This window comes from Protomyctophum parallelum (assembly GCF_964188405.1).
Source record: "Protomyctophum parallelum genome assembly, chromosome: 21".
In the NCBI taxonomy this organism is placed as follows: Eukaryota; Metazoa; Chordata; class Actinopteri; order Myctophiformes; family Myctophidae; genus Protomyctophum; species Protomyctophum parallelum.
In genome coordinates, this window is record NC_139713.1 from 33,650,415 (window position 1) to 33,663,995 (window position 13,581).

The following is a 13,581-nucleotide window of genomic DNA, read 5'->3' on the forward strand; positions in this document are numbered from 1 at the left end:
ACAGGGGATAGTTTCCCCGGTCGGACGTAGCGCGTGGAAGGAACACGTTATTCTGACCAGTTCCTTTCCCCTCCATCAGGCGCCCCGGCTGGCCAGGGAGAGGTAGTTTAGAGACCAGGATTACTGCATGTTTTTTGTGAGGGTACCTACCCTAGGGGACACGGGGAGAACATGCAAACTCCACACAGAAAAGGCCCTTTCACCAACCCCGCCTCGGGTATCTGCCAGAGAATCACTGTGTTTATTTATTTATATCCATATAAATACATTTTTCCCTTAACAAATCTGCACTATGAACACATTTCACAATCGTATCATCATGAAAGAACCAATATCATCTGTATCGTATCATCAACCATGTATCGTGATGCGTATCGTATCGCTGTTAAGATGTATCATTACACCCCTACAAATAGTACTGTGACAATGGCCCCCAGAAGTCGGCATACCCCTACCGGAGGTAGGACCAAACACAACATAGTTTTTCCTCATCTCTAAGGTCTCCGAGACATGAAATGGATTCTTGTATAAAAATATTTTACTGCAAAAGTTGTGAAATTGATATATAAAGTTATACACCTCAAACTAATAATAAAGCCTGTCCGTCTGGGGGTTGAGGCATCTAAAGTCATGTAGGTTCACAATGGAAGCTCTGAGAGGTTCAAAACTTGGCATACTTGAATGCCAGACTGAATGTCAATATCTGAATGGTATTTGAACACATACCTACAGTAGGCAAAATTGTACATCTATGTAGATGTCTTCTCTACTTTGTAGTGACTCTGGAATGGATTGTCATAGCAACACATATGAGGGCTTGTAGGAAAGGTGAGGTTCTACTGAATCCAGCAATACCAATTGTGTAAATGTAGCTTGCATAATCGTGGAGTTATGCCACAAAACATATATGGTGTCCCAAACGAGGGGAAATAAAACTAATGAAATCTACAGTATCACATTATGTTTATTTTTACTTCACTTATCAAGGGTGGGAAAACATAAACAAATCACTTGAGTAGAAGTCCCTAGAATGTATGAAATGTCTCAAACTTGAGAATTGAGAAATTGTGAACAAATAGATGCCGCTTCAACAATAGTACAGAGAAATATGCAAGCCTACAGTGGAACTACTAACTATTATTAGGTTGCAGCACATGACCTGGATGCTCCCTCATCAAGCTCAAATCTCAATATTATCCTCATAAATATAGATAATCAATTTATTCATTTCTGTTATTTCTGATTGGGACATCCCTAGTATCAATATGATATCCATATCATGATATTAGACTGGATATTGTCCGTAATTTGGAATATTGTACAATTGTGATATATTGCATAGGAGTTGCATAAAAATATAATTTTCGGATGGGGAAAAATCGGTATCGGCAGATACTCAAAATTAAAATGATCGGAATCAGATCAGGAGCAAAAACGTGTGATCGGGACATCCCTATCCATAATGTTGAAAAGCCCAAGGCAGAAGACCTTCAACTCTTACTAAATGTTGCTCAGCAGAGTCATAAAACCGTGGCTCTATGTATATACAGATAATATGCTGCAGTAATGAGCAAGTTGCAAATGTTGAGTGAGAGCATGCCTGCACCAGTCTCATCAAGAAGTCTGAATAGGCTTGATACAACATTGTTTAACATACTGTACAAAGATATTTTTCATTTGTGTGAAGGCCAGTACAAGACCAGAACATCTGACAGCCATTATGGCTGGTACTGGTATGTGTACCAGAGACTTAAGGTCCTTCATGCAGCATCAGAAAGGTTGATGAAGCTCCTCTCGTACCCAGATCTGGTAATATGCCGGGGCGGCAGTGCCTCAGGGATAGAGTGGCCAATAGAGCGGCTGGATGGAGAACCGTGAGGTTCGCAAGACAAATTTCAGTGTGAACTAACAATATACCGGTAGTACTGTATCATACCATATTCTCAGTTCGATCTCAGTTCGATCCATTAGACTCTGAAACCCCTAATTGATCCCGATGTGCAGGTCGGTGCCTTGTATGGTTTCCTCTGCCATGGGTGTGTGACTGAATGTGTGAATGTAATGCACAATCTATGTAAAGTGCTTTGGATAAAAGCTCTATATACTGTAAATGCACCAATTTCCATTTACGATATATAAACCCCTTGACTATGATGACATACTAAAGACTCTGAGGAAGAAGATGATATTGTCTAAATACAAACCCTGGAAACATACAGCATTACAATTTGTAGAACATGGAAAGTCTGATGTTGCATGCTCTAAAAGTGTGCCCATGCTGCATGCTCTCACTCTGGTCTTACTGGAGTAGTTTTCTCAACATGATATATGATGAGAGTATATTGAATTTGGGTTTGCCAGGGTTTTATGAACATCATCTCTCTGTTGAACAACAGTTAGTATGTGTTGAAGGTCTTCTGCCGTGGGCTTTATACATTATGGGTCTTGTTTCGTGCCTTTTTCTAACTGTTTAGCAAAGATGATACAAAGATTTGGATCCAATATTCCATTTTGGTAAAATCTTAAAGATACACTTCAGAATTTGTACAGTATCTATGTTGTGCATTGTGCGCACTATTATTAGGCTATAGTATGTGCAGTAACCATATTACAAGTGATACTAATTAAGTCTATTTTCCATTCTGGTGAAACAGTGTCAGGGCAGGGTTCTGCTATTGTCAGTGTAGACTACTGGACAGGCAGTAGGCTCTGTTACACTAAAGAGAACTAAATGCTAGGTCACTCTCCACTCCAGTCAGCTAAATAGCTACTTGATTTGACAAGGTTCATCTCATCTTTTCACATTCCAAAATATGTGAAATGATTTTACCTGTCATTTCATGAAGAAAACCACATACTGTAGGCAATAAGATGCAGGTGGAGCCACATACTGTAGTATAACTTGACTGTAACCAAATGGCTGTAACCAAATAACTACAGAAATGAATAACTTGCTGTTATGAGGATAATATTGAGATTTGAGCTTGATGAGGGAACATCCAGGTCATGTGCTGCAACATAATAATAGTTCCACTGTAGTTCCACTGTAGGCTTGCATATTTATCTGTACTATTGTTGAAGCGGCATCTATTTGTTCACAATTTCTCATTTCTCAAGTTTGAGACATTTCATACATTTTAGGGACTTCTACTCAAGTGATTTGTTTATGTTTTCCCACCCTTGATAAGTGAAGTAAAAATAAAACTAATGTGATACTGTAGATTTCATTAGTTAAATTTTCCCTCGTTTGGGACACCATATATGTTTTGTGGCATAACTCCACGATTATGCAAGCTACATTTACACAATTGGTATTGCTGGATTCAGTAGAACCTCACCTTTCCTACAAGCCCTCATATGTGTTGCTATAGTCACTACAAAGTAGAGAAGACATCTACATAGAGTACAATTCCGCCTACTGTAGGTATGTGTTCAAATGACTATATCTCATATTGACATTCAGATATTGACATTCAGTCTCTTCTAGAATGTAAAGGGATGTCCTGGCTTCAAGTATGCCAAGTTTTGAACCTCTCAGAGCTTCCATTGTGAATCTACATGACTTTAGGTGCCTCAACCCCCAGACAGACAGGCTGTATTATTAGTTTGAGGTGTATAACTTTATATATCAATTTTTGCAGTAAAATATTTTTATACAAGAATCCATTTCATGTCTGGGAGACCTTAGAGATGAGGAAAAACTATGTTGTGTTTGGTCCTACCTCCGGTAGGGGTATCTCGAAAACTAAAGCACTTTTTGACTGTTCGTCACAGGACTAAAACTGGGGATCCTTCATCCTTGACATGAAATAAGGATTTAGTCAAACCAAGTACACATTAGGCTTAAGTGGTTCAGTTCTCCCGTTCTGCCACTGGGTGGCGTCAGTGTTGCGCTTACACATACTAATGACAAATCTGGCTTCCAAACGGTCACACAGGTGGTTTAAGATTGGGAGGCCCCTGCCTGCACACAGGATCCCCGGTTAGGAGAACAGGGTCCTCTGCAAGAGCAGAGAAAAGTCTTTGTCACATGGGCGTGTCAGTGAGAAGGCCATGGAGACATTGTTTTGTACTTTCTTTGGGTCTGTCATGGTGGGTGGGGGGGAAGAAGCCGTTTGTTTCACATTGCAGTGGGCAGACAGTTCTGTTGTTTTTTTTACGCAACCTTTTCCCTCTCGTGGTGGGATCACCCCCTGTCCCCAGTCTCCCCACGCAGGCATCTGCCGGAAACCCCGAACCCCTAGCATACACACACACACACACACACACCGCAGACCGAAGCCACAGGCAGGTCTGCAAGCAAGCTCTGATCCGGGGGCCTAACGGCCTACTACTACCAGAGAGGCCCTTATACACACACACACACACACACACACACCCACCCACCCCAGTAGCCAGTAATTCCGTTGTGCGTCTGTCTGGTGTCTATACTCTGCACCTGGCCCTGAATAGAGAGCTTGTATCCTGTACAGCAGACACTGGACTAAATTCATGTCCTCGGATTGAAGCAAAAATGTAATCTTGTGGTAAAAAAGTATGGCCAACAAGTCCTATGGGTTCTGTGAAACGGCGTGAAAGGAGCCCCACACACACTGGCACTGTTTCTAAATAATTAACACAATATGTACAATTATGTTTCATAGTAATATTGTTCTTGCTGTTCTACATACAGCCAAACCAGGTAAAGAAATCACAGACTGAGGCTTTAACCTTTGTTGTTTTATTAAATATCTGAGGGTATCATTAGGGTTTTATGGACAATGCTCATATATTATTGCTAGTTTTGACCACTTCTCTATCTTAAAAAAGATAATGTGTTCCAGACGCATTGAGAGTTTGTAGATCGGCTATTTCCGCTTCCATAGAAGACATGCTGACTTGGATGGAATCCAAATGACTGAAATCAGTTGTGGCAACTGAGAACTTTAATCCTGTCATGTGTCATTTTGTTTTGTTGAACCAGTTGTGGCATTAAACCCTAAACCCTTGTTCCCCCTCATCCATTTCCCAAATCAACTAAGGTATGCCAGTTGTTCTCAACCTTTTTCATGTCAAGGGCCCCCAAATTATTTGGTTACAGACCGACATCTGAAATTATTCTGTGGCAGGGACACCTCAACAAGACTGGTGATGTTAAAATATTTACAAAATAACATCCCTCCTCTGAGACAGAGTTAGTTGAAATTTTAACCCATTAAGACCTGAGGCCGAATTCTACAAATACCTTTCAAAAAATAAATATTTATTTTTATAATTTTTTTATCCCACAATTTTGTAACCCAATTTTGTACTGTGTCAATTATCTAATGTGATCCTGGGCTCTACAAACCCTCCGCCAACCTGGGGAGAGCAACGGATTGCCACTTATTGCCATTATGGTTCATTGTTCTTGCCATGTCTTAATGTATATTCCATCTTTTTATTTACAATAGTGTTGTGCCTGAACTGTTTTTCTTCCTTTTCTTTTCTTATTATGTTCTTGTTGTGTAATGTCTGTGTTTATTGTCCTTTTCAATAAATATACTTTATAAAAAAAGTTTAAAAAAGTTAAAAAAAAATTAAACTCATGTCATAGATCCAGTGTCTAGGTGATACACAACTTTTGACACAATCTAAATGTCTCAATAGAAGAGCAGGGAGATAAAACAGAATCACCCCAATTATATAAGTTATATCGTATTAACATACTCTACCATACAGATTGGACAACATTACGTGCATTTTATTCATTAAAAAGGTTACATATTAGTCTTCACAAAAATGTTTTAGTTTTTATAGTATATGTTGGTTGCAAAAGTAACCCATAAAAACATTAATGAAATAATGAGTAAATCAATTAGGGATGCCTAAATGAAATTGGGTGCTTGACCACACCTAAAAGTGGGACTAAATAGATATATACTGTATATATGGTTAGCAAATTAGAATCCACATCTTTATCAGCAGCATTTATAATCAACGTTTCCAAAACTATTTGTTTGTTAGTAGTATTTATTCATGTGTATCTTTTCACAGGACATCATGATCAATCATATTGTTATCATTTCTATGCCTAATAACAGTATCAACTATTATTCGTCAGTAAAAGGCAAGCTGGTTGTCTCAAAACAAAATTCGTCACAGCAATAGTAATGGCACAGCTCTCAAAACCATAATGTTCTGGGTTGTATCCAATCGATTCTCATTGAATAAACACTTAAACCCTCTATATGTTGACCGGCTCAGTACTTGGTCCCCTCTTTTACATACCGAAAATAGCCATATCTACAAGCACATTGCTTGTAGATAAGGCTATTTTCGGTGAACTTTCAAGTGATTTTTTAACAGTTATGAAAAATAATGTGGGGAAGCAGCTGGTGGGTGGTTGTTTTAGATTTTTGAAATCTGTACTTTTTTTCCACTATGTTTTTCAGAGATAATGACGCCAACATCCGGGTTCACGTGCATATTTCCTGAACTCAGGACCAGTTCAAACCGTTGGTAGCAGAGTCCACCCTTGAATCTGGAACGGACCCCTGAAAGGGCATTGATTGATTGATTGGATGGCAGTGCTTAGTGACGAAGCAGGACCCTTTACTCTCCCTTGAAGCGAGGGGGCCTCTTCTCCTTGAACGCTGCCAGACCCTCCAGCCTGTCCTTCGTCGGTATCACCTTTGGGAGACACAGACGAGGCCGATTCTAAAGCTATCTTCTAAATCAGTCTTCTGATAAACTTATGTCGTCAAGGACCATTTTTGTTCCAGGGACGCCCAGAAGCAAATGTTTGAATTAAAATGTTTTCCTTAAAAAATATTATTCAAAGGTTTGCATAGATGTTCACGATTCTTTTCATACACAGCGGATCTACAAGCGCACAGTGTCTTGACTCGGTGCAACCACCTCAAGACACTTTTACACATTCTATTTTGGATTACACTTACCTGAGCGTAGCATGCCTCCTCAATTGCCAATCCTGTAGCCAAGTCAACCTAAAGGACAATATAATATAATATCACTTTAACACATTCATTGGACTAATATGGAACATTATGGATTAATATACACAACACTGCAATAGTTCTACAGCCATGACTTTGCATCAATACCACCATTCATTACAACTATTGCCTCAATTAGGATTATAAACGAAGGGGAAATGGAAGAAAGCCGATTCACAAGCTTTCCCTCGTTTTGATCAAACAAAGTATATTACCGGGTGATTGAGTGATTTATTAGACTTAATCGATTTATTCAAATTTTTGTACCGATTTGTTTTTTTGTAAGTATATCGTGTGTGAGCCACAGTGGTGTACATGTTTTATTCTTACCTCCATTCCTTGGTTTATTGACAGTTTTGCCATCCTGATAGCAATTGGACCCTGCAAAACAATTACACACATATCATTGTCTAGTCAGACACAGCTGTTTTAACTACAGTACATGAACCTTAGCGACTACTCTGGCCGTGTCAGAATAGGTAAACATTCAACAAAATCACACCTGTGTGAACTGAGTGATGCAACTATACATTCTAGCCCTCCTCCCTGGCCTGTGTGTTTGTGTGTGTGTGTGTGTGTGTGTGTGTGTGTGTGACGCTGCTCAACAGTGCCATCCAGCTGTATTGGCAAGGTGTTGCAGCTGTCCGTGCTCAGACATATAGAATCAGAGACAGACAGACATTAAAACAATAAAAGGTTTTAAATACTTCACTTTAGAAAAAAAACTTTTACAAAATATTCAAATTACATGGGATGGACCTGTACTTATACACACATAGCTGCGAAATGGAGCGGTTCGGCACCGCTCAAAAATAGGTATAAATAGCAGATCTACAAGCTCACAATGCACTGTGGGTAGTTCTAGATTTGGTGTAGATGGTGGGGGTGGGGCTGTCCGTTCTCTAGATATATCATAACTTAACTATGATCCCAAGCTACTAGAAACGTCAGCCCTTCTCTTCCTGTAAAGTTAGCATGCTGGAATAGAAGCGTGTGTACTTGCACAAATTAAAATACATAAATAGAATCTAAATAAAAGTGTTATGTCACTGGTAGGGAGGTTTCTGATCTGTCCACAGCCCTCCAATGAGACAGTGAGTAGACAGAAATGGTGTCATCTAAAAATGGCATTTTTAAGGCTGTCAATTTGAAAGTATTCAAAGTGGAAAGGTCAACAATCAATACCTCAATGTGCAGTTGAGTTCATTTTGATTCTTATACTCAAGGTCCATGGAAATAATCAGGACATCTGGATGGGTTTTTACTAGCCTGGTAAACCATCGCGGTCGCGGTCTGACGAATGTGAATTCACACGACCGGAACGCGTTACAGGGCTAGGGTTTAATCTTCACCTGACTGTTGAACTCTCGAGCCAGTTCCAGAGCGCGGAGGTAGGCCGCGTCTCCGCTGTCGTTCTGCTCCACAGAGTGGCTGACCAAGCCCACGCGCAAGGCCTCCACCCCGTCCACCACCCGCGCTGCAAAGATCAGCTCCTTGGCAAGGGCCACGCCGATGGCCCTGGGCAGACGCTGGGTCCCACCTGTGCACACAGGCACGCAATGGTCACACAGTAGTCTTAATTGCTTCGGGAACAATCGGTTCAGTACAGTATTAGACACTCTCTGGGTTCACTCTCTATTTGCATCTTGAACTATGCTAGCACTGCTATTAGATCATGTGAGCTCCCCACTCTGTTGTCGTGTCCGCTTGTAGCTTGTAGATCAGCTAATGTTCGCAAATGTTTCCCCCAGAATAGGGATGCAAGGGTTCAAGTAAATTATCACAGAAAGATTTGACGGCCCGTTGCAGTATCTCTAAGAACCCCCTATGGTTCCCGGACCCCTGTAGAAGACCCCTGATGTACCCGGTAAAATCTGCGTTCATTTAACTCAAGAGTATACAAATTTACTGTAACCAAATGGTAAGGGTCCAAAGGGAGGATGTTAGTGTATGTGTGTATATATATATATATATATCTTGAAGGTAACCGTACCTGCTCCAGGAATGATAGCGAGTTTGGCTTCAACCAGGCCCATCTTTGCAGAGTTGGCTGGAGATGATGAAGAGAACAGTAACTAGTTCATTAATCTGGGCCACATTAGCAAACATTCGAAAGGCCAACTCTAAAACCACGTTATGTCCCGTTCCAATGAGCCCTTGATTGCATACTGTGCATACCGAGATTCACATGCGTGTATCACTATCAAATGCAGTTAAAAGGCAAACCTTAGAATAGCTCTTGTGATCCTTTTGTTGCACAAGAAACATGTCCTAATGAATAACTACACACACATTAGTTCAAAGGTTCCAAAACATTTTAGATCAAGACCGAAAAGAGAAATTAGACATTTGACTGGAACCCAAACTAGTGAAAATCAATCTACAAGCTCAAGCTTGCACATAGGCTATTTTCACTACTTCTTAATTATAATTTTTTGAATTGATGGAATTTCTTAGATTTGTTTGTTTGTTGTTTCTTTTATTGTTTGTTGTTCATTTTCTTTGGGGGGGAAAGAAATGGGATTTCATTTTTACTCGAGTTGTGACCCCAAACAATTGGTACCTGACCCACAACTGGGTCCCGACCCACTGTTTGGGAACCAGTGTGTTGGGTCATGGCAGATGTAATTATAGCAATGTTTGCATCAGGGTGTTGGAACTGCAAAACGTAACCAGTGTCAGCTAAGTATTCTTTGAAACATTATGTTTGAAAACACATATCTTCTGATGGAATGAAAGAATCTCTTTTAGGAGACATGTTGAAATAAATGTGTCCATCTTACATGCGATCCTGATGTCACAGGCCAGAGCCATCTCCAATCCTCCACCTAATGCTACTCCATCTATGGCTGCAATGACCGGCATCGGCAGGTTACCTACAAAGACCATACCAACAGGGTTGTCAGTCACCATCATGAACACTTTTAATTAATTGTTAGGGTTACATCACAGACGAGCTTGTAGATTGGCTATTTTCGCAGCACGACATGCTTCCACAGAAGACATGCATGGCTTCTATGGAATCCACATGACTGAAATCTGTCGTGGCGACTGAGAACATTAATCCATGGTTGCAGATTCAGTCATTTTGGACACTGGTAAATTTCCTGGTGGAAAATTAGCAATAGAATAAGTCATTTAGCAGGGAATCCTGCTAAATGATTTTAGCAGGGGGGTTTTTTCCACTCTAGACACTGATCTCTTCGCCAAAAATATCAGATTGTACACTGAGTTTGTAGGTCATACCTTCCAAAACAAGGACAATGGGGTTCATGTGGTTATGAAGCACTGAGAAAACTGTTGCGCCTTTCTTCGTCCTTTTTTTCTCTCTTCAAACTTAACTACGGTAGCGGTGGTCTCAAAAACATAAGGAAAACTTTGACTGGAAAAGACTCGCTCACCGTATAGAAAAAGAAGTAAAACTCCTTAGACTGAGACTTAGAAAAATATATTTTATTTTATTTTATCATGCTGTGCTCATGGTGCTCTGTGCTCATGGTGCAATTAAAAAGCAAACGTTTCGGTCCTCAGACCTTCGTCAGTGCTATCTCATTCATGTGGTTATAACAGTAAATGAGTGTCTTACCCAGGTCTGTAATAAGTCCTCTTGCTTTGGAGACGAACGGTCCCACTTCACTCAGGTGCATTTTGGCACGTTCCTTCAGGTCTGCCCCTGCAAACAGCCATTAAAGAAAAACTTTACAGGTTGTACAAAGACAACACACACACACACAACACAACACACACTCAGTCAGAGCGCTTGAGTAAATGCTACGTTACCTGCACAGAAAACCCCAGGGACCATGCTGCATATAATCACACTGCGCACTTTGCCATTCTTCTTTATACTCTCCACTGTCTCTGCCATCTGGAGAAAGAAACAACACGTCATACAAACATGCACTTACAAAACAACAGAATAAAAACAAGTTAAACAACTATTAGGAAAATCTATTTAAAATGTTTATTAAAGATCACACCCGTGTGAAGTGAGGGGCGCTCTTATCATCAAACATCATCTCATTCCTCATCACAATTTGCGTCCTCACTTTTGTCTTCAATGTTTGTGTTTACACGCTTTTCTTCAATGGGGGCTAGCGCCCCTTGAAAAAGTGGGATTAGAATTAGGTGGGGAGTGAGAGTCTGAAAAGGTGGGTTTTGAGTGTGGTTTTAAACATGGTGAGGGTGGGGGGCAGCTTTGATGTGAGCTGGGCTGCTGGGCATGACTTCCATAGGCAAGGTGCAGCCACCGACAAGGCCCTGTCACCCCAGGTTTGTTTGTTTGTCGTGGGGATGTCAAGGAGGTTGGCGTGACATTGGAGGAGTCCAGAGAGGTAGCGGGGATATGTATATATAGGCCTACACATATCTGTGCTGTCGGGAAGAAATCCCCTAACTCCTAAGGAAATTAAAAATATATTTCTTTCAGGAAATGAAGAAAACCTTATATTTTGAAAACAAAGCAATACTGCTACCTCAAAGTTGGTGTTGTGAATTTATATATTGTCAATTGCTCGCATGAGAGGGGGAGAGGTGGTGGAGTTAGAGTAGTTGCTTTAGCAGACGGTTTGAGGGTCCAATGGAGTTATGGGGTTTTGTCCGGAGCGACTTTTAACTACATTTCATTTTTTTAACCAACACACAGACGTGAAGGGTGCGAAGAAATAAAACACCTGACAAATTCAGTTAGGTGGCTTCCCCCTGACGAATGTATGTATGTAGGCCAATACATAAATATTGGTCTATAAATATGTTTGCAGGCAAAATACATAAGTGCATGACTGTAATGTACTGCAGGTCTATGAATAAATATGTACGCTTTGTTCGTAGGCTACTGTAAGCCTGCACACTGCAATATAGGGGGCAAACCCCACTGAATTGATTGAATCCTACAAAAGAAATGTTGGAAATCACTTAATGGTCCTTCATCATGCCACCCGTTTCAAATGTATACATAATGCAGGAGGCAGTAGGACGTTGCATTGAAAATGAGTGCTTCCAAACTGCAACACTATAGCTCATAACATGTCTACGGTGGATTTTTTAATATGAAACAAACACCTTGCACATAGAAAGAGGATAATTCAAGGATTTCGTACAGCTGCAATGTTGGTGAGTTTAACATTGTTTAATACAATCAGACAGGACTTTTCAGTTAGGAATTGGATGTATGGGCTCTTTGGGCTGTCAGTGGTTGGTGTTGCAACTCTAGATTCAACATATTAACAATATAACCTAGACTAGAGTTGCTTGTGGGTACTGAATTGATAAATCTGAACTTTGTTTTTGTTTTTTTTGTAAACAATCAACAACAACAACAGACCAAGGCAGTGGAACAACATACCATGTTCACCAGGTTTCTACTTATTGCATTTTTGGCTTTAGGTCGGTACAGACCAAGAACCACAATTCCTGAAAGACAAGACAGAAGAAATACAAGATAACGAGCTTGATTGTCACCTTTAGCCTACAAGACACCGTCCAGTTGTCCAGGGACAGGTGCCAACTGTTTTAGTTACGGTATGTGTGCATGGCATTTCACCTGCTTAAAACATTGATATTAATTTTCAATGAATAACTCTAATCACATAATATCCTACAATAGAAAATAAATATAAACATTAAGCATTGACCTGAATCTTCTCCGTCCAGATATCTAACGTTCAGGTCGTCCTTGGGGTTCGAGCTGTATTGCCGCGCCAATGCGGGACGGCACCGCACGGGAACTAATAACCGCGCATAATCCCGCACATGTATCTGATCCACCAGGTCTCTCCGCACGGGAGAGGAGCGCAACGACCGCAGAAAGAGTCTGGAACCCGCCGCCATGACCGCCATACTGTCAACAACACACTTCAAGAAGAAGGAAAAATGAACCCGGCGTACTTGCTTGGTACGAAAATAGCAGATCTACAAGCCCCAACGCGTTGTAGACGCAACACGTTGTGAGCTTGTAAATCTGCTATCTTCGGGCTGGACTGGGGAAATCCGATGTTTCTATTTATTGTTAAAGGCTCAGATCCGTTTTAGAGCCCGCATACTGTATCCGGTGGATTTAAAGGCAGATATTATGCGTCTGCAGATCGTTTCCGTATCCGCTCTAGAGCGAATGTGCAATCCGGAAAATGAATAAGAATGACTGCAGTCAACTTTGAACTGGATGACGTCACGTGGGTTGGCATGGCTTTTATCATACTAACTTGATACATACAGGCTACAGCTTTATGGGTTTTATAGTAATAATTACATTTAGTCAAAGATTAGGCTTAGATTATGTTAAATTAAGTGTAGGCAATAAAAGGTTACACTTTTTATTACACACATAAAAGTAATAAAAGTGTGTAATAAGAAGTCATACGGTAAGTGATTTATGGGAAAGCAGATTATTTTTTGTTGTTTTGTTGCAAAATAATTTGACTGAAATGGCTAAAGGAAATTAAGGAATATAATTTTCTAGCTATGGTATTTTAAATTTTGCATTATAGCCTAGAAAACAGAAGGTTGTAGGAAATGAATGAATTAACCATTTAAGCCCCATTTGAAAAAAAATGGTGAAAATAGCAGATCTACAAGCTCATATAACGTGTCACAACTCAACATGTTT

General features: G+C 40.4%; 1 protein-coding gene across 2 annotated transcripts; it reads right to left on the reverse strand.

Annotated features, from left to right (window-relative positions):
- Positions 1–5,706: 5,706 nt before the first annotated feature.
- Positions 5,707–12,858, reverse strand: auh (AU RNA binding protein/enoyl-CoA hydratase). Of its 2 annotated transcripts, XR_014571014.1 has the most exons (11): positions 12,611–12,858; positions 12,322–12,389; positions 10,758–10,845; positions 10,564–10,650; positions 9,761–9,853; positions 8,971–9,027; positions 8,330–8,517; positions 7,308–7,358; positions 6,921–6,968; positions 5,933–6,651; positions 5,707–5,901 (listed from the first exon to the last, which is right to left on the reverse strand). XR_014571014.1 is itself a non-coding variant. In XM_083794151.1 (10 exons), the coding sequence occupies exons 1-10, from the start codon at positions 12,813–12,815 to the stop codon at positions 6,574–6,576; spliced, it is 963 nt and encodes a 320-aa protein (XP_083650277.1). In that variant the 5' UTR covers positions 12,816–12,858; the 3' UTR covers positions 5,707–6,573. The 2 variants fall into 2 exon arrangements, 1 of the variants encoding a protein (XP_083650277.1); XM_083794151.1 differs by having other exon boundaries at positions 5,707–6,651.
- Positions 12,859–13,581: the final 723 nt, after the last annotated feature.